Genomic DNA, 22,082 nt, shown 5'->3' with positions numbered 1-22,082 from the left:
GTGAGAGTGTGTCTCACAATCTCTGACAAGCGATGTCACACTCTGTTTCTGTCTCTAACTCGCAGTTTACAGCGAAAATCTGAAAGCACAAAGAGACACAGATAAGTAGACTGCCGGTAATAAGACACAGGTGAGAATCATCATGCGTTACCCGCCTGCTCTCCGTCCACAGCTGATGCTTGACCATGCAAACCACCGCCACATTGACCATCTTTTTTGTTTGTTTTTTGTTTGTTTGTTTGTTTGTTTGTTTAGAGGTGCTACTCAGCACTGCACAGTCTGACCTGAAGATAATACGGAGCTGCATGCTGAAACCCAGAGATCACTGCAGGGGATAACACAGAACTGCACGCTGTAGGTATTTATGTAAAGAAATAAACATAATAATGATAATGATAATAATAATAATAATAATAATAATAATAATAATAATAATAAGTATTATTGTTGTTGTTGTTATTTACAGTATTTACAGTATATAATACAATCAGTCCAAACAAAATGATTGTAAAATACTTCACACCTAATGAGAACTCCATGGTCTCATGAATTAAAGTTTTGATTCACCTAATAGCCAAATAACTTTTGATGGGAATCCGCCCCGATCATTCCCTAAGACATTTGTTTTCTGTGATTTTGCGCCCTCTTGCGGTCCAGATGAAAACCACTGCATTAGGGAGAAACAGGGAACCGACAATGTGAGACTTTTATTTTGAAACCCGTGGTCGAACCGGAAGTTTGTGTCCGCTTGACCACGTTCAAACATCCCGCCCACTTTTGATGATCTTTCTCTCATATCCCATTCCTCATTTCCGTGATAACTATCTGTAGATCAGCGGTATGATGATGATGATGAGCAAAGCTCAGTATAGAGTCTGATGTCGGTAGTTAGATCAGATGTCCGACTATGGCTGATCTTCAGGCGCAGGTAGCATCAGACACTCTGCACTGTAAATACCCCTCTAACCCTCGGGTAGAATCCGGGGACGGTGTTATTCTGATGCATGATATTGCTGAGTATATGTTAGCGTAAACCGGATATCCGGTTGTGTGCAGCGTTAATCCGTGTGTACGTGGCGATAACAACGTAAGCATGGTTTTATTATATTTTTTAGTTTATAAATATAACCTTGAACTATGTAACATCATCCTTAAACAGAAAAATTAGTTCCTGTGTGTGTTACAGCAGCTATAAACACTCCACTAATAATAAACAGATTAAACACGTGTGATGTGGTGAAGGAGTCTCCAGTGTCAGAGCTGTGTAACAGTCAGAGGTGAAGCTGGAAGTTCTCACACATCTTCAGCACAGAGAGTTTACACTTCTTTACAGTTTCTCTGTAACAAAAGACAACAAGAGGTGTTTATGTTTTATTAACTTGAAGAGAGAGAGAGAATAAGGAGAGAGAATAAAGAGAGAGAATGAGAGAGAGAATAGAGAGGGAGAGAGAGCATAAAGAGAGAGAAGAGAGAATAGAGAGAGAATGAGAGAGAGAGAATAGAGAGAGAATGGTGAAGGAAGGAGTGTTTATAGCTGCTATAAGATAAGAACAGGAACGTGGAATGTGGACGTTTTTGACCGAACGTTCCCCAACATTAAAGTAACTATAAACAGATGAAACATGAATAGTTGATAAATCAGTGAGGAATAAGAGGAATAAAGCGTTTCCCAGCATGTTGTTAGAGGAAAATATCACTAACAGGATGGAGAAAAGATGTGTGTATTCTTATCTAAACCTTTGAGACGTATAAATGAGACTGTGTGTATTCTTCATGCAGGAGGAGCTTTCGAAGATGTCCTACAGAGAAAACTGGAAGTGAGTGTGGTTTTGATTGATCCTGTGTTCAGTCTGCGTTCTGAGACGTGAGAGATAACGGAGCCTCTATTATAGATCAATAATCTTTATAATCTTTATGCTCTGGACTCGGAGAGATTTTATTGAGCAGAAGCAGGTGTTAGTGCTGGGAATGTGATCCTGATGATTTAATATCTATATTGTTATAGATTATAGAACATTATACTTATAGAGTTACTCACGTCCTCACGGTGTGTTTTCAAGACTTCATTATGTTTTTGTTGTAATGATGTGTGTGTGTGTGTGTGTGGTTATAATTATATCACTGTAATGAGTAAAGCTTCCTCTGACCCAGATCTGTGAAATGAAAGTGTGTACAGGAGAGTTCCAGCGTGCACGCTCGTGTCAGGGCGAGGTCGTTCCTCATGCCCCTGCAGACGTGTCCTGTGGTTTATATGAGTGTTTATGACGTGTTTGTGTTCACCTGCACTTCTCTGTAGAGTCCAGCATGAGAAACTGCACGTTAAGCACCGAGGTCATGAGGCCATGCACGCTGAGATGGTCCTGATCCTCATCGCCACGCTGGTGGTCGCTCAGATCGTCCTGGTCCAGTGGAAACACCGACACTGCAGATCCTACACCGTGAGTCTCTCTGTAGAACTGATGGATTAGACATGTCAGGTTTAGAAAGAGGCTAGGATTATCAGCGCACAGGTTTATAAGATAAAGATACGCTGTGTGTAATGACTCACAGTTTCTGATGCGGATCAGTGATTCGTTTCAATTCCACACGGCGCAACTTTTCCTAAACGTAACGTTGGGTCTCTGATGATGTTTCAGTGATTTCCACACAGTCCAAACACCAACTTCAGACATGAAAGAAGTCTGTACAGTGACTGGCAGGAGCCACAACCAATCAGGAGAGAGAGAGTGAGAGTGTAAACAAAACAAACAGGAGTGAACGAATCTTATATTATACTATAAGAGGAAAAAAGGATTCAGGGGTTTTTCACTGAACAGATATTTATTCTTTAATTTGATTCTAAAATAAATTAAAAAAAAAAAAACAGCTGCATATATTTCTGTGTGTGTGTGTGATTGCAGTTAGTGACGCTCCTGCAGATGTGGGTGGTGCCTCTGTATTTTACCATAAAGCTGTACTGGTGGCGTTTTTTGTCCACATGGGGCATGTTCTCTGTCATCACCAGCTACGTGATATTCAGAGCCACACGTAAACCTCTGTCTGGCAGAACACCCAGGTATAATCAATAATCTATCATTTACTGAACGTTATATGACTTTTCTAATAAAGTCACATGAATATTGAGATTCCGTGTGGAGGAACGGTCTGTGTGACGTTTTACAGGATGGTGTATAAATGGTTCCTGCTGATTTACAAGCTGAGCTACGCCGTCGGAGTTCTCGGTTACCTCGCCATTATGTTTACGCTGTTCGGGTTCAACGTTTTCTTTAGGTATGTGCACTCTGTCTCAGTATCACACTTCAGCACACTGAAATGCTTTGTCTAAATCAGAGGTGTCAAACATACGTCCCGTGGGTCAGAACCGGCCCGGTGAAGAATCTTTTCTGGGCCACTAAGTATGAATTTAGAATTCCTGTTCTAAACTAGAACCATCTTGTGCACTGTAACTGAATAAAAATGTGCAAAAAGAGCGCTCTATTATTCCACTAGGGGGCGAAGTAGAGCAATAATCTCAGGGCCGTAAACTCACTAAATGTGTTCTGATGTAGTTCTTCATTAGAAAGTTAAAAATGCTGTAAATGTTCCAGACGAACTGCTCTAGCGGTTTCACAATAACGTGGCCGAACTAAATTTTGCAGTGTAACTGTATACAAGTTTATTCCTCCTACTTCAGTATTACAGCCAATTCTGTCTCGAGGTCCATTTCAGTTCAGTAAAGCTACAAAATGTGGGACTGTTCAGGGGGTGAATACTTACCCAAGCTACTGTATATGCACAGTACAACCAAACTGGGAAATTCTTTAGTTGGGTTTACGTGTTCATGTATTAATATATTAATATGTGCTTTATTCAGAATGTAGCGTTCAGATGAAAGCTAAAGATGGGTAATGAGAGAGGGGGAGTGAGAGATAGATAGGGAGGGAGAGAGGAAGAGAGAGAGCGAGAGGAAGCGTTTGTGATATTCGTCACTAAACTCATCGTTGTGTTTGACACGTCTGGTTTAAACGGATGTTAAAAATATGAAAAAGTTCAATATGAAAGAGTTTTGATTGGACAGGATCAGAGCGGAGGACTCGATGGACGTGGGCGTGATCATGCTGTTCTACGGGCTGTACTACGGCGTGATGGGACGAGACTTCGCTGAAATCTGCTCCGACTACATGGCGTCCACTATCGGGGTAAACGCTCTTCATTAACGTCAACACACTCGCGCTCCTGCTGTTGTACGCGTTCCTTTATTTCAGTCGTTAGCATTTCAACAGTTCCCTCAGGGACGTACACGCGGATCTACAGTTTACACGCGGATCTACAGTTTTCCGTAAGGAGATATTTAAGGAGACTGCTGCTGTGGAATAAAACGCATGTGGACGTGAGGATGTGGGGAAAATAATAAGCTTTTGGGTGGCAACAGTAGCTCTGCTTCATCACACCACCCTGTTATTGATTATTTTCCTATAACAGCATGACCGCAAGTCTTTTATTCCTCCCTGTATATATAACTGCCGTGCGTGATGTTCCCTCACAGTCATGTTGTCCTGAAAATGTGCAGCGTTATTGCAGCGTTTTGTGTGTTTCAGTATTATAACATGGGCGGAATGCCGTCTCGGAGCCTGTGCCATGATATCTGTGCGGTGTGTGGACAGAAGACGTTAGTGGACGTGGACGAGGAGGGGGTCGTGGAGGACACGTACCAGCTCTCCTGCAATCACGTGTACGTTAGGATTTCATTCCACTGCACACCTTCACGTCGCATTTCATTAGAAACTCGATCAGGTTTTGACACTAAACGAAGCAGGTGTGTTGGGGAAATACGAGACACGTGACTGTGTCATTGTTTACGGACTTTTAATGAATAAGTCACTCAGTAATGTATGAAAACGTAATAACGTTTCTCAGCAGTTTGTCTTTACTGGGATTTGAGTGCGTGATGAGTTTTCTCTGCAGATTTCTGAAATGTTAAGATGTGAATGTTGTTGGCTGACAGATTTCACGAGTTCTGCATTCGCGGCTGGTGCATTGTGGGAAAGAAGCAGACGTGTCCGTACTGCAACGAGAAAGTCGACCTGAAACGAATGATGAACAACCCGTATCCTTTACCTTTATTTTAATCTGATCCAGGTGTTTTTATACAACATTGTTTTATGGTAGATGAATAATTTTTTGCGTATAGCATCTGTATGTGTGTATATATAAGACATGTAGATATATATATATATATATATATATATATATAAAACGTCTAGTTTGTCGTTTTTATTTCCTTAAGCCTTCTCTCCAGCTGGGAGAGGACACACGTCCTGTACGGCCAGCTGTTGGATTGGCTCAGATACCTGGTTGCTTGGCAACCGATTATTATCGGCGTTGTGCACGGGATAAATTTTTCACTCGGTCTCGAGTAAAGTGTGATTAAGCTTCTTTAAACGGTCTGTAGCTGTTTACTGCTGAATTATTTATTTACAAATGATAACTTAATGTAGGACATTTCTTCTGTAGCTTTTTATTTGTTTGATAAACGACACGGCAGCCTTGAGAATCGCCTCAGACTTTATCGTTTATAATAATTCTCCGTACACACCTTATAAGTGGCCTTTATTACTCCTCCTGGAGCGTATTATGGTCTGTTGTACACTCATTACACCACAGCACTGTTCAATCCTGGACTGTGATTGGTCAGAACGTGTTGATCACTTTTCTGTTACAGCAACTCTGACTGTAGCACAGGTTCATATTAACACGCTCGTTCTAATACGTTATCGTTTCCATAGTAACGGCTCGTTCAGAGGGACGTCACAGGGCTTCAGTGATAATAAACGGATTAAAACGTATTGTGTGTAATCGTCAATGTGAAGTTTTCTATAAGGAAGCGTTTATTTAACATTTATGGAAGGAGTCTCCAGTGTCAGCACATTGGAAAAAAAGAGAGCGAGAGAGAATAGAGACTGTGAGTAAAGAGAGAGAATAGAGAGAGAGAATAGAGAGAGAGAATAGAGACTGTGAGTAAAGAGAGAGAATAGAGAGAGAGTAAAGAGACTGTGAGTAAAGAGAGAGAATAGAGAGAGAGTAAAGAGACTGTGAGTAAAGAGAGAGAATAGAGAGAGAGTAAAGAGACTGTGAGTAAACAGAGAGGGTAAAGTGAGAGCGTGAAGAGTGAGAGAGAATAAAGAGAGAGAGAATAGAGACTGAGTAAAGAGAGAGAGTAAAGAGAGGGCTGGTGAGGGAATTGTTTATAGCTGCTATAAAATCAATGAGAACAGGAACTGACTCGTTTCAGTGATGGTCCTCAAGGTTAAATGTAACTACAAAACAGATAAAAAGTCGTGTGTTGTTTATTAATAAATAGAAATTGTAATTGTTGGCTAGGTGCTGTGGTATAAGAGGAATAAAACACTTCCAGATGTGCTGTTCTATCTCTGTACAGTGGAGTGTACGCCACTCCATCGCTGATTAATTTCCTCTAACAGCACGGCTTTAAGTGTGTTGTTCCTCAGTAACTGCTTGTTTTATTTGTAGCACAGAATCAGGACTGGATTTTTTCTAGATTTTGCTCTAAAAACAATCCTGAGAAATGTAATTTTACTCCGTCGGTAAAAAACAGCCATATCAGAGTTAAACTGTCGGTCTTTACGCACGTGCTTATTTATCAAGACTGTTTTTGATCATTAAAATACTGTTTATTTAAATTGTGATACGTGTGCGTGTTATTATGACGTCGTTTAGGAATGGAAACGAATGTTCCGTGGGAATGTGATCACACTTCACCGTGCTTCATGTGACCCAGGGTTTGAGTTGCTTGGCGTGAACGTGACGTCACGAGTCGGAGATGTCGCAGATCTCCTCAGTGTCGTGGTTTGTGTCTTCTGTCGTTGTTAAGTGCGGAGGTTCAGAACCGCTCGCTGTGTGACGGGACGCTGCTAAATCTGCTGCTTGTACAGAAAAGCTCAGCTGTGAGGTGAAAGTAGACCAGCGGAGCCGAACGTGTCGTCATTACTGCATCAGAATCGTATTTATGTGTTAAAACGAGTTGCGTTTACACTTTATGCTCATGATGTAGGTTCAGTATGAGTTGTGTTTACACATCACAGTATTACACACAGGAACACTAATGCCACTGTTTATTACAGGACATTCAGGTTTGTGTACTTCTTCTGCTTTTAGTTGTGGCTTCTTTTGCTGTGAAAATGTGTGTTCATTCGAAAACCTGACGAAAAGATATCAGTGGATTTATCTGTACGATTTTCAGGTTTATAGATGATATTAGACATCAGGGTGGCGTGAGGCTCGTGTACGTTGCATTCATTCAAACAGCTTTTTATTTTCATTCGTTTTTCTTGGCCCAAACTAAAATGGGACATTTTGAATTGACTTGCCAATTCCCACCCACGAGTCAGCTCTCTTCTGTCGCACTTCAGCTAGGAAAGAACTATCTACCCTCTTCCACATACACGAGCTCACAGACATCCACAATTGGCTAGCATGACTGTGATTGACAGGGGGAGAGAGAGTATGCCCCTCCCACCCAGAGACCGTTTTGCTCTCTTGACTCCTGGCTGCGGACGCACATCTGTCTCGGTCAGGATCGCTCATTAATGCGGTGTTTTCAACGTCTCCTTAGAATTTTTTACATTTTGAAATGAATGCAGTTTACACGGCAACACGGCGTAATCTGTGTGATGCTGTTTCACGTTAAAACAATCTGTACTGCTGACATTTGAATGGAATTGCATTTAACACTCTGTTGTTAATAAAAAAATATATATAAATACTGATTTTTTTTATATTTCTGTTAAAATGTTAAGATTTCGTGCAGATTTGGGACGAGACGCGTCATGTGACGTCATTACATCGCCCTCTTCAAACACGAGTACAGCTAAAAGGTCTCATTTATCAGCAAACATCGCTGTGAAAGAGCGCGCAGAACTATTTCGTGCGACTGCGATTTCGCCGATTTGATTCGTTGATTAGTTTTCCACAAAAAAAGCACAAAAGTTGCATCGCATGTTTTGAAAAAAAGCCGCAGAGAAATCGAGCGTCTTTGGCCACAACAATCACGAAAAAATCTGAAATCCTGTACGGACTGATTATTTGGTTTATGATTAATTACAGTAACAGTTATAATAAACAGTTATAGTTATACAGTTCTAATTTTCTTATTGTTTGTTTGTTCGGTTTGTTTCCTGCTGGAACGACTAGAAGCAAAAACACTGATGCACAAACATTTCTGCAGTTAATAATAATAATATTTTATTGTTATTCAGCATCATGACTTATCAACATTGACACCAACATTAGAAATCAAAGCTTTAAACTGTAAACAAGCAATCCTCAATGAAGCGGTTAAAAGGGAATTGGAAATTAATTTGGTTTATGGCGTTTCTTTTAAAAATAACGTTAAAGCTTTTTGTTTCGTTTTTTATAGAACATGAACATTCAAGTGGAATTTTAAATCATCCAGTAAATATAACATTCCTAGATTGTTTTTTTTTTCCCCCATCAGTACAAACGAAACTGTACAACATTCAAACAATCCAAACAAAATACGAAAGAAACGCAGGATTTTAACGCGTCAGCAAAAGATCTGGAATATGGTTTGTGATGATGGAAGTGATGATGGAAGTGCTATTGCCATTGAAATGTATTATGAATGAATTAACCAGGTTGTTTTTCTATTATTACGAGTTGGTAAAACATGCCAATATGAAATGACACCACGTATAGATGTGTGTGTGTGTGTGTGTGTATATAGCAGACTTATTGAAAGTGTGAGCAAGATCGACCCCGGCGCTGAATTAAAGAGCTTTATCACGTTACCTACTGGCCAAAAAGAACACTATTAATACACATCCTGCACTTTTCCTTGAAACATTAGTCAAGATAAATACATAAATATAGAGATTTTTGTTCCTTTTAAATATTTGAAAATAAAAAATAGAGGCCTGATATTCGCTAGTAAAGTCCACAAGAAGGCGAGACGAGAGTGTGTTATCGTGGATCTACTTTTAGAGCTCCTACACTTCCATAGTCTAGTAACACGGAACAAAGTCCCTGTACTCTAAATGCTTAAAGGAGACCTATCATGCCCCTTTTTACAAGATGTGTAATATAAGTCTCAGGTGTCCCCAGAATGTGTCTGAAGTTTCAGCTCTAAATACCCCACAGATCATTTATTACACCCTGCTGTAAATACCTCTTTTGGGTGGAAGCGAAAACACGCTGTTTTCTTGTGTGTGTCTTTAAATGCAAATGAGCTCCTGGTCTCCGCCCTCTTTCTGAAAGAGGGCTGTGCCTTTACAGCTCACGCTTTGGATACTACGGCAACAACAAATCAGGAGAAGCGGTCTGACTGACATGTAAATACCGGTGTTCAGCCCTGTATGTATGAATTATACAGACAGGAAGTGTTCTCGGGTTTAAATAAAAGTGAGGACGTAGTTCTGCTCTCCGTGAATACAATCGGAGACAACGGTAACTTTAGCCGCAATAGCCGTGGAATCTGCTAACGAGCTCATTCGGAAAGACCATTTACAAACATTCACAAAAAGCTGTGTGCAGCTCACTCAGGGGAGGAGTTATGCTAATAGGGCAGAGTCCGTCACCAGTCGTGGGCGGGGCCTGTTCCATCGTGTTGGAGAGAAAACACGATCGACTCATTTTCAGACACTGTTTATGATTTATGGGGAATATAAAAAAGGAGTGTGTGGATTTTTACCGTTATTGGGTGGTTGTGTACACACACTGTCGACACACACTTATCTTCACACACCATGTAAAAGTGAATTTAGCATATTAGGTCTCCTTTAATGTTTATTTACTCTAAAACGTCACTGAGAGATGAACGTAGCCATCAGGAATATGCTTTAAAGCGCAGAACTAAACAGGTGAAGTTTGTTTTCATCTTTAAATATCATCATTCAATTCAGTCTTGAAGAGCCGTGCTGGAGAGCGTGGCTGAATGTCTGTGTAACGATGTTCACATGCACGGAGCGGAACTCAGATTTAGCAGTAAAGGCCGAGCAAATGGACTTTTCAGGTTCGATTCCAAACACATGCTCCTCCGATCGCATAAAACTCCATTACAATGTAGCAAATATTCGTCTGTGAGAGGCTGCTGAATAAAGGTGTGGTCACGTTATAGCTCCAGAGGTGTAAATGTTTAGGGTTTAGCCAGACCTGGTGATCTTTGTGTGTTTCAGCTCTGCACTTTCACACTGGAGTACACTGGTAAGGGTTATTACGCAAAAATATGTCTTCTTTTTTCCCTCAACAAAACAGCAGATGAGCCACTTTCAACCAGAAGAGAAAAAAACTAATATATAATAATAATAATAATATATTTTAAATTCTGTATTTTTGAACAGTTGGCGAGAGACAAAACTCTAGATGTTTTTTAAAGGGTCAAACAGTGAGGTCAAAGTTCACCGAACCTAAACGTTTCTACAGGATGAGAAATGAAAATAATACGCAGACGTGTACGATGTGAGACGATTCCCGCGTGTAAACCCAACACAACCTGGAAGCTGAATGTGACCACACTTGAACTTTACAAGCCTCAGCTGTCCCAAATATTCATCTGATAGCACTGACAATAATTATTCAAGACGCGTCGATCCATTCCGGCCAGAATGAAACAGGTAGCACAGGAAAGTAAGCGCGATGGATCTGCAGTAGAAGTGCACGAGAGAGATGCTGAATCACTGAAGGTAACGGTACACCTTAAAACAGTGATTACCGGAGTCAGCCACAACGACATGGCCGTCGGAGGTGAGGGCGAGACCCTGTGGCCCGTAAAGAGGATCCGCCGCCGTGTTGATGTAGGACAGAAACGAACCGCTTCCATCAAACACCTGCAGGAACAGAGGGGATGACAACACAATTTATTACAGTCACATGGTGACGCTCGGGTCCCAGAGACGGTCCACGTTTCTACTTTCACGTCTGCTCACACCTGCAGCAGGTATTCACTGCATTTCATCACCTGTTCAGGAGTGTAAGAGATCACAGATGTAAACATGAACGTGATTCACTTATTATACCTGTATGCGGCTGTTTCCCCAGTCAGCTACGATGATGTTCCCGTTAACGTCCACTGCGACGCCTGTGGGAGCGTTGAACTGACCGTTGCCTTCACCGTTTGAGCCGAATTTGAGCAGGAACTCGCCTTCAGCACTAAACACCTGTAAATAAGAACGGACCTGATCTGTAATCAACTGGAGCACGAACGAATGCAGGTATTAATGCTGGATTATCCCACAGCGCTGTAGAATTCTGGATTCTGATCTATAACAGTAATAGCAGCTCTGCGTGCAGATTTCATTCAAATCACAGGTTTATATTAATGCACTTCTTGTGTCTTATTAACTTCAAGAGAGAGAGAGAATAAAGAGAATAGAGAGAGAATAAAGAGAATAGAGAGAGAATAGAGAGAGGGCTGGTGAGGGAACGACTGTTTGCAGCTGCTATAACGTAAGTTACAACAGGAACTAACTCGTTTCACAGACGTTCCATGAAATGTAACTATAAATGGATAAAAAAATATGACTTGTGGGTTTTTTTAAATAAATAATGTTAGTGTAATAATAATGTTAACGTTAGTGCTGGCAAAATGCTGTAGCATGTGAGGAGTAAACCACTTTGTGGGAAGTGCTGTTACAGGAAACTTCAGATTGGTAAAGGTAATTACGCTTGCTCACACCATCCTGCTGTTGATCCCTTTCCTAAAACAGCACACCCCCAAGGATTTTATTCCTTACACAGGTGTTGTGGTGAAGTTATATGAAATATTTTTTCGTGATAAAGTTGAGCTGTTGGTTCTACTGAACATGGTCACGTCTCCGTCAGAATGCTGTGTGGAGGTTGTAATCAATTTTTAAACTTGTTCCAGTTTTAAACTTGAGCACTTAACCCAAACTGCTTTAACACAACTCATTATTAAAAGTTTAAACATGATTAAAAAGATAGCTTAGGAACATTTTGAGTTTCATGGTGTATAGCTTACCTTGACTGAATGATTGTGAAAGTCAGTGACAATTATTTCATTATTATTGTTGACTGCGGCAAAATGGGGACCTGGAAAGACAAAGAGTGTGTACAGTCACCTGCAGAATTATTACACAAGCTAAGTGACTCTAAATTGCCCCGAGGTGTAAAGGATTGTGTAAATGTGTGTGTGCCAGAGTCAGGGTGTATTCCCACCTCACACCCAGTGTTCCTGAGATCCAGGTCCTCCACCACCCTGACCAGGATAAAGTGCTTACTGAAGATGAATGATTGACTTATTTTCTTCATCTTTTTACCCATCTTTACCAAAGGTGCCAATAATTCTGGAGCTGTACTTTAAAGTACTTTTTGAGTTCACACACAAACATTTTATATATAGAGAGAGAGACATTGTGACAAAGCAGCTTTATAGAAATCTGGATGTAGATTTAGATCCGTAATGAAGGGAAAACTCCCGGAGACGATATGAGGAAGAACCCATGAGAAGAACCAGACTCAACAGGGAACCCGTCCTCATCTGGGTGACACCGGATAGTGCGATTATAAATCATGTAGTATCTGTATACATATGCTTACACACTGTGTGTGATACTGAGTGTTGCGTATTATATTACCTGCAAACTGTTTGTCACCGTTTCCTCTGCTGCCAAACTTCGTTACCAGTTTCCCACTGGGCTGGAAGATGAACACCATGCAGGCCTTGTTGTCCACAACGATAACGTGACCGTTCTGATCCACAGAGACGCCCTTCGGACCCATCAGCCTACCAGACCCAAGCTTAGCCTACAGAAAAGAAAGCTCCATCAGGAAATGTCACCAATGTGTCTTTTTCCTTTTCTTCCATGTTTAGATGAATTGCAACATAGCAGATCCGATCTGCCTCCCAGGTCTAACATCGCCCCTGTGCTGAAGCTTTATTGACACCCTCACCGTCCATCCTGCACTCACAGCTAAGAATGATTTTAGAGAACATGCTCAGCTTCTCCAAGCACATCGCATACACCAGTCTGCAGATTTCTTCTTCACTCCCTGACCTACAAAATCTCCTCAAATTCTTATACAAGCTCTAGGTATCTCTATGCACTTGCTTACTGAGATTGCCGTGTTCATATATGTCTAAAGCAACTGACCCAAAGGAGAAACGCACCAGGTTCCGAAACAAATACTTCATATGAGCCAGGGGTGAAAACGCCTTTAGAGTACAGGTTCCAAACCCTGGTCCTGGAGAACCCAGGATCCTTAATATCTGTGTTCCTTACTCACCTGATTCGACTAATACTTTACTTAACCTCCCTTCCTGAGATGAATCAGGTGTGTCAGAGCAGGAAAACACAAACATGTGCAGGACAGGGGGTTCTCCAGAACCAGCATTTGGAACCTGTTTCTTAGAGAGCACTCACCTTGTATTTGCCATCACTGGAGAAGATGCTAACCCACTTGTTATCATAGTCAGCAATGATAATGTCACCATTTGGATGCACAGCGACACCAGTGGGCCTCTGCAGCTGCCCCGGCGAACGGCCACGGACTCCAAACCGGCTCTGAAACTCTCCCTCATTGGAGAAGATCTGGACAATCAGTTAGAATATAACTAGTCTTCATGTTTGATCACAAAGCAATTAAACATTCTTTTACCGAGAAAGAATTGCAATTTTAAGGCACTGACGAGAAAGTGACTTCTAATCACCTGCACACACTGATTATTACTGTCTGCAATCAGGATACTTCCTGATGAGGCAGCTACACCCTGTAGATTGGTGAATTCACCTTTATTTCTTCCTTTTGTTCCTGTGGAATAATAAATCATAAGAGACCAGCCTGAAGACTACAGCAATGTTGTAAGGAAAGAAGGCTATGGTCTTATTCTCCAGATCCTTCCTTCCTAATAACAGATTAAGCGGTTGTCGTATGCCACAGTTATGTAACTCAAAGTGACTCAAAAAGCTGCATGCACATAAGCATTGAGAAATAAAGCCCTGTTGATGCAATAGAAAATATGATTTTCACTTCATGCTATGTGGTCATTACTGACGACCCCATCTGGGGTATTAACAGGAGCGAAATCTGGTGATTATTGTGCTTACCGATTTTGAAGATGAGATCATCTTCAATGGGATTTACTTTCTTCTTGGGTGTGCTGAACAAGCTCCCACCTCTCCGCACCCCTTTCTGTCGGCTCCTGCTACCCGGGGACTTGGCGCTCCGTCTCCTTGCACCACCTTCACTGGAGCCTGTGGAGGCGGCGTTGGCTCCGGACGTGGTAGTGGGTGAATCATCCGGAGAACCGATAACCTTCAGCCGGAAGGGACTTCCTTTGATGTGCTGATCATAGAGTCTCAGTGCCAGACTAAAGTCTCCCTCCTTGTACAATGTGTACATGAACTCATAGGTGCCATTCTTATGGTCCAAAATCTCTCCATCCATGACACTGCCGTCGGGTGTGAAGACTTCTCCCGAGATGATAGCATTGCCTGACTTGCAGAGGCCCCCTGACTTGTCTCTGGTGGTTATGATGATAGAGGTTGGCTGACCTACAATGCATTGCTGTAGGCCATCTCCTGAAGCCTCAGTCTGGCTGGCCACCGCGTTGGTGGTGATAACCGCGCCCAGGTTGTGGATGGATTTACGAAGTCCTTCGACTTCCATTATGAGCTCCAGCTGATCGTTCTCCTCAGGTTGGAGGGGAAGGCCCTGACTGGCCAGCTCGCTCAATCGCTCTCCAAAGGCTTTGTGAGTCTGCAAAACAACAGCCTCACTTGCCCCATCCAACGCCTCTCCTGTTTGACTACAGTTACTGCTGATATCAGCCCCCTCTTTAAGCAGAGTGTCTAACTGATTCTGCAGTACCTAAAACCATACAAACACATAAACCTTCTGCTTCTGAAATAAATAAACATCAATTTTTATCATTTACTTGTAAATGCAATGATCTGTGACTTGACAAACTGCACTAATTGCTGCACAGCATGCTTCTGGATGAATGAATAAGATGTGTGCGTGCGTTCACACACACCTTCTGTTTTAATCCGTAGGTGACCTCTAACTCCATGAGCAGGACACTCTTACGGGTGTCCAGGGTCTTGTGCAGCTCGCTAAAGGAGGAGTGGATGTCCTCCTCGATAGAGTTCTTCTGAGTGCTCAGCTGCTGCAGTATGTCCTTCAGTGTCTGTACAGCATCTCTGATCTGGGGAAGCCTGGGTGATAAGCAACCAGTTCAGACAATCAAACAACTAACCAACTTTCCATACAGTAGAGAAAGTCAGATGTCATTGGCGTACAGTTTGGCTGAAATATATGTTTTAAACGTTAGAATGGTTAAATGGGTTCTGAACAAGATATTCATATATCACGTACACCAGCATTGTAATTATGCGCATTGGCCGTTTAATCATGTACGCATACCATATTGAATGTTTAAATTATAATAAGTGTAGCCCATCTGTTGCTTGACACAGTTTTTCAAACACCCTTTACCCCATACATCAGTAGGAGGAGACCACCAGTGACCACAGTCGAACCGTTCTGAGTAGTGTTGAGATTGCATGTCACTGTTAGGTTGAAAATAGTCTTCAAAATATCCAAACAACAACAGTCCTGTGGTCATAAACTGACACTGATGAAAGGGCTAAAGTGAAACGAATTCAGATTATATCTGGAAGATGAAGATGATCTTTAGTATCACCCCCCTGAAATATGGTCAAATAATGTCTGGTCAATCGTGGAGGTCTCCATCTTTTATTAAACAGAGTAGACTGTGCACAGTAGTGGATTCACTTGAACGCTATGTTTGGCCAAAACCCAGCACTGCTCATCACCCTGCGAACACCAACCCTGCTGTGAAGCATGGTGGTGGTAGAGCAAACGACAAAACCTACTCCGGTCTGTGAGAGACTTGAGACCGGGGGGCAGAGCTTCAGCTTCCAACACCCCTAAGCATTCTGACAAAGCTACACTGCAGTGGTTCAACACCAAAAGCCTGAATGTGTTAGAACGGTCCGGTCAAAACCCAGACTTCAGTCTGATTCAGAATCTACGGCAAGACTTGAAAAGTGCTATTCACCAACAACCCTCCGTCCAATCTGACAGAGCTCAAGTGATTTTTACCAAGAAGAAAACATCAGGATCCAGATGTGCAAGGCTGACTGATACAAAGCCCAAAAGATTTGCAGCAAAAACTGATTCGAACAAGTACTGACCCAGCAGAGTGAAGATTTAGGCAGCCAAGAAGTTTTTTGTTTTTTTTTTATTTAACATTTGTGTCACAACTATGTTGCACCTTTGAATGTTAGATATGCATTATAAGGCCAAAAGTGTGTGCACCCCTGACCATCACACCCATACAGTATGTGGTTCTTCTCCAAACTGTTACCACAAAGTAGGAATTGTATAGAACATCTCTGTATGCTGTAGCGTTAGGGTTTCCCTTCACTGGAACTAAGACGCCCAAACAATGTTCCAGCATGACACACTGTGCACAAAGCGAGCTCCATGAAGACGTGGTGTGTGAAGGTTGGCGTGGAAGAGCTCGAGTGTCGACCTCTTGTGGCTGAATGGGCACAAATCCCCACAGCCACGTTCCAGAATTCCAATGAGGTACATATCGGTTCCTGGGTGTAACACTACAACATGTGGAAATGTTTCAGGAGGAGAATTTCAAGTGACAACACAGAGTCGTACCTGTTCTGAGCTGCGTTCAGTCTTTCGTGCAAAGCTGTTCGTTGTTGAGCCACAATTTTTTCCAGTGACTCTGTCGGGTGGTCGGCATGTTCCCTCACAATACACTCCTCACACACAGCACTCTCACACGGCAGACAATAAAATGCTAGGGCCTAAAAATATATAGAAAACATAAGTCACATAAATAATGTTTACATAACTATAAGTGTGTGAGTGTCCGTGAGACGAGTGTGTGTATGACGCAGAAGAACACTGTTCTTTAACCTGAACACAAGAGTGATCAGAACTTCATAACTCTCTGTTATAAACTTACTTAATTTACTAATTCACTACTTTATTATCCTGCTGACATTTTATTTATTTAAATTGTAGTTGTGTCCGTCTAACAGCTGACTGTCTTTGGTTCCGAGGTAGTTACAGGGAAAGTTTTCATCCATTTGAGGATGCACTGATTTTCCTTCTGAATGGAGGCCACAGCGGAGTTCTGGGTACACACGGTCTGATTTATTTTTCTAGGGCAGAAATATGAGAGTCACAGGAGACATAGTCTAAAACACTTTAGCCATGCTATCACTGTGTGTGTGTGTGTGTGTGTGTGTGTGTGTGTGTGCGCACTCCTACTTTTCCTTTATGTTGAGAGCAAACTGTTCCTTTGCCAGGAAAAGCCTCCAGAACGGTACATTCCTCACTGCTGCTGTCCGGAGAACCTTGCTGTGCCTCCATGTGGTTTGGAGGGAGAACTAACGCAGACTAGCGCAGACGAGCACAGTGACTGCAGACTGACATCAGAATCATGAAACAGAAAAAAATTAATCATTATTCTTTGGTGTAAGGCAGTGGGAAAACAAAGTCTGCAGTATTTCAGCTGAAACACACAAGGGTCCAAAAGTCCGAGTCAAAGTCTGAGTCATTAGTTCATTTAAATTTCTGTTTTTTTCCCCTAACAAAACTATACAGTGATAGAAAAAGGCTGTGACTAGTGATGAATGAACATTTTATTATTAGTAGTAGCAGTAGTAGTAGTAGTAGTATTAAAGTGCTTCTTTTTGAAAAGACGTTTAGTGCACACACATAACAAGTGTAAAGTAAATATAATAAGAGAATAAAAGTCAATAAAAAACTAAAAAAGGGGATTTTAAAAATGGTGTAAAATTTACCATGTGGTGATTTGGATCAAATGTAAATGAAGCGCACAACAGAGCAGAGTTGTAAGAGTGTGTGATTGGCCATGCTGTCTGGATGGGAGGGGCATACGTTCTGTGGACTGGCCAAGACCACGTCCAAAAATCCCAAAAATACACATATACATTAACATAACCCCCCCCACCCCAAACACCCCTTACCGAACAATTCCAGGAAATGGAAGTCTGTTAGACACGTTTCTTACCTTTAATATGAAGCACAGAGTGTGTGTGTCCACACTAATGTTCACTGTGCAGTTCTGATCCACTGAACACACACAGTTTTACAGGCCAAATATAATCTCCCCTCATCTTACACTCGGCCCTGTGGAGGACACACACACACACATAAACTCTGTACTATTTACTGACTTCAGTTTTTCTCCCTCACACCAGCATTATACTGACACTCACACACTGCCCTCTCTCTCTCTCTCACTGTCTCTCTCTCTGTCTCTCTCTCTCTCACTGTCTCTCTCTCTCTGTCTCTCTCTCTCTCTGTCTCTCTATCTCTCTCGCAGTCTCTCTCTCTCTGTCTCTCTCTCTCTGTCTCTCTCTCTCTCGCTGTCTCTCTCTATCTCTCGCTGTCTCTCTCTGTCTCTCGCTGTCTCTCTCTATCTCTCGCTGTCTCTCGCTGTCTCTCTCTCCCTCTCTCCCTCTCTCTCTCTTTTCCTGAGCTGAGTGAAGTGCTCAGTGTTTTATTTCTGTTTCTAATTCTGTTTGTTTCTGAATCTGTGAAACTGAAAGATGGGCTGATGTTGATGAATTTCAAGTCCAAGGGGGACATGTTGCGTGTTCTGAGATGCTTTTCTGCTCCTGACGGTTGTAAAGAGTAGTTATTAGAGTTACTGTAGTTTCCTGTCAGCTTCAACCAGTCTGGCCTGTTTCATCAACAAGGTGATTCCGCCTGCAGATCTTCTGCTAACTGGAAGCTTCTCGTTTTTCACACCATGCTGTGTAAACCGTGTGAGAAAATCTCAGAAGATCAGCAGTTTCCGGGCTACAGAAAGCAGATGACCACATCTCCTCAGAACAGGAATCCGCCTCTACACAAACTACAGATAAACTCACATGCAAAGTCCAGATGATTCAGCTCATTAAGCTCCAGGCTTGATTTGTGAATGTTGCTGGCTAATGAGAGTTGGTGTTACTGACATGTTGGAAGTCAGTCTCTCTTTATCAATACTGAGGATTTTAGTCCTCATTCAGGGGAAGTCTTAGTCAATAACTTTATTTGTTGTACACCACACAAGGAGTGGCGAATTCAGGACCAGCGTTTAATTTTCTTAATGAATGAATTCTCTTTAGTGTTGAATTTTCCTTTAGAAAGATACCAGAGGACAGAAAACAGACTGGTGCAGGAAAGACCTACTGTCACTCAGCAGTGCGGTGGATTTCGATTAATTGATGATGAATCCCCCGGGCCGAGGCAGGATATGCACTTCACATGATCACTTCACATGAGCAGATGGAGCATTAGCATTGTAGCATACATGCTAGTTAGAGTAGCATAAGCAAGCATAAACAGATACAGTCTTCTATCATCACTGAGGAGAGTATGGCTGACCTGTCATACAGATGGAGCTCATCAGTTAGGTGGATATTTATCAGGATTATATACACAGGGGAACTGTGCAGTAAACCAGGAAGAGAGAAACGGCTTTAACGCGAATGATGTTTGCGTTTGTGCAGAAAGCAGAATGTGTGGATCAGCAAGAGGACAGCGCATACAGGTTCGAGTCTTCATTACATGCTAAACTCTGTCTTTTTTTATATGTGAAATGGAAATGTGTCTGAATTTAGGCCAAGGATGTCAGATATGTGGAAATGAGAACGTACAGCCTCTGTGAGGTCTGAGAGCGATATTGGATTAGATCTGCAGTAAGTCTGAGGCTGAAGATCTGACACATGTGAAGAAGCAAACGCTGCACTGAGCTGCTCCTCAGGAACGAGAGGAGGAAAGACAGCCGACATATTAGTGTGTGTTTAAATCAGATCCCTGCATGAATCCTTTCAGCTTCAGTGCGTATGTGAGCATCCATCTCTACCTCCTCCTCCTCCTCCTCCTTCTCCATCTCCTCCTCTGATCATCACTCGCCCCTGTGCCTCGCTTCCCAGGGCAACATGGTAGCACAGATGCTGCTGCTTGCGCAATACAGACTCTCTCCATCCCTCACTCTGTCTGTGTGTGTGTGTGTGTGTGTGTGTGTGTCATCCTTACCTTTTCTCCATAGCTCATTTGCTTCAGAGATGTAGATGATGCCGAGTCTCGCTGCTTTATCCCTCATACAGACTCCCATTTCCCTGATACTCGGGGTGGAGGCCTGTTTTCCCCCTCTCCCTCCCTCTCTCTCTCTCTCTCTCTCTCTCTCCCCTCCTCCTCCCTTCCTCCTTATGCACTACAGTGACACAAGCAGATCACACACTCAGCGACACCACCAGGCCGGCAGTGGGAGGAGCCTGTCTCCGGGCTACGGCTCAGCACCCAATCAGAGAGCAGAGAGTCCAGACTGATTGGTTCTGCTTTCAGTGAGTGCATGTTGTTCTCTCTGTCTAGCTTGATCTTCTCACACTGCTGTCTGTCTCCTGTCTCTCTCTCTTCACACTGCTGTCTGTCTCCTGTCTCTCTCTCTTCTCACTGCTTTCTCAGATACACTCATATAAACATGCAGGTGTAGATGGGGGTGAAGGAGGAATGAGTCACACAACCTGATGGTGATTTTAGAGAGGACTAAACAAACAAAAAAAATCAACAGCTTGACAATGAAAGTATGAATGTTTATATCATTATATCACGAGGTCTCCATTGATCTGATAAAGCACATTAGAATATAATGAACTGTCTCACTGGTGTTGAAAGGCTAAAGCAGTCCGTTTGGAAGGTGTCCTGAGTGAAATCTCGAACAGAACCGGGGCAGATGTTAGGGACAGACTGGTACCATCACTGCCTTTCAACTGTGTTTATTATGAGCAGTGAACAATGCACAAAGCACACACACACACACACACACACACACACACACACACACACTCACACACACACACACACTGCTGGACATGACTCCAATGAAAACAGTACGACATGAGACATAACAATACCGTTTCCAGACTCCTGAATTGTACTGACAGTCAGATCAGTACTCTGCTCAACTCATCTGTGTGAAGTGGAAGTTTTAATAGCTCAGATAAATGTCGGGTCTTTTATATAACCGGGGAAATCAGATAAAATAGAATGAAAATGCATTACTTATAAAAGTTTGAATAAGTGACCAACGTGACTGAATGATGGCCCTGTAACGCTGAGCCGTGGACCCCCTTGCTGTGGTCCGGTCCGGTCCGGTCCACTTCACATGGCAGTAAACTGGATGTTGGGGATAAACTCATTCAGAATCATGTCTAAATCATTTATTCAGAAGTCAAAACATTTGTGCATTGAATGTTGAGTAAACAGCCTGTGGCCACAAGATGGCAGAAGGTCCTAAAATGTTAAAGAAAAAAATGGCGCTGTTCCTGTTCAGAGTTTGTTTTTCTCCAGAAGAAGAACTGGATTTTTATTCCTGTATGAATTTACAGTTTCCACCAAGCAGCAATGCAGAGCGAACACGATCTAACAGTCAGTGACACTTTTACTGCAGTGTGTCTTACATGGAGTGTGTGTGTGTGTGTGTGTGTGTTACATGGAGTGTGTGTGTGTGTTAGATGGAGTGTGTGTGTGTGTGTGTTAGATGGAGAGTGTGTGTGTGTGTGTGTGTGTGTGTGTGTGTTACATGGAGTGTGTGTGTGTGTGTGTGTGTGTGTGTGTGTGTGTGTTACATGGAGTGTGTGTGTGTGTTACATGGAGTGTGTGTGTGTGTGTGTGTTACATGGAGTGTGTGTGTGTGTTAGATGGAGTGTGTGTGTGTGTTACATGGAGTGTGTGTGTGTGTTAGATGGAGTGTGTGTGTGTGTGTGTGTGTGTTAGATGGAGTGTGTGTGTGTGTGTTAGATGGAGTGTGTGTGTGTGTTAGATGGAGTGTGTGTGTGTGTGTGTGTGTGTTAGATGGAGTGTGTGTGTGTGTGTTAGATGGAGTGTGTGTGTGTGTGTGTGTGTGTGTTAGATGGTGTGTGTGTGTGTGTGTGTGTGTTAGATGGTGTGTGTGTGTGTGTGTGTTAGATGGAGTGTGTGTGTGTTAGATGGAGTGTGTGTGTGTTAGATGGTGTGTGTGCGTGTGTTAGATGGTGTGTGTGTGT

At 42.4% G+C, this 22,082-nt stretch overlaps 2 protein-coding genes across 3 annotated transcripts; one reads left to right on the top strand and one right to left on the bottom strand.

Moving 5' to 3' along the window:
- Positions 1–831: 831 nt before the first annotated feature.
- rnf175 (ring finger protein 175) lies at positions 832–6,126 on the top strand. 2 transcript variants are annotated; one of them, XM_053615172.1, is made up of 9 exons: positions 832–928; positions 1,780–1,817; positions 2,297–2,438; positions 2,901–3,055; positions 3,163–3,270; positions 4,058–4,178; positions 4,578–4,711; positions 4,985–5,086; positions 5,279–6,126. In XM_053615172.1, exons 1-9 carry the CDS (start codon positions 908–910, stop codon positions 5,397–5,399), a joined length of 942 nt encoding a protein of 313 aa, XP_053471147.1. In that variant the 5' UTR covers positions 832–907; the 3' UTR covers positions 5,400–6,126. The 2 variants fall into 2 exon arrangements, with proteins under 2 accessions (XP_053471147.1, XP_053471148.1); XM_053615173.1 differs by having other exon boundaries at positions 880–1,087.
- Positions 6,127–8,922: 2,796 nt separating this feature from the next.
- trim2b (tripartite motif containing 2b) lies at positions 8,923–20,214 on the bottom strand. The gene is made up of 12 exons (XM_053615174.1): positions 20,074–20,214; positions 18,059–18,177; positions 17,293–17,450; positions 16,672–16,823; positions 15,008–15,188; positions 14,079–14,841; positions 13,682–13,782; positions 13,395–13,562; positions 12,609–12,777; positions 11,993–12,063; positions 11,031–11,171; positions 8,923–10,841 (listed from the first exon to the last, which is right to left on the bottom strand). The coding sequence occupies exons 3-12, from the start codon at positions 17,392–17,394 to the stop codon at positions 10,689–10,691; spliced, it is 2,001 nt and encodes a 666-aa protein (XP_053471149.1). The 5' UTR covers positions 17,395–17,450; positions 18,059–18,177; positions 20,074–20,214; the 3' UTR covers positions 8,923–10,688.
- Positions 20,215–22,082: the final 1,868 nt, after the last annotated feature.

Source organism: Ictalurus furcatus, chromosome 26, assembly GCF_023375685.1.
Source record: "Ictalurus furcatus strain D&B chromosome 26, Billie_1.0, whole genome shotgun sequence".
In the NCBI taxonomy this organism is placed as follows: Eukaryota; Metazoa; Chordata; class Actinopteri; order Siluriformes; family Ictaluridae; genus Ictalurus; species Ictalurus furcatus.
This window is presented reverse-complemented; position numbering and strand designations above follow the sequence as displayed.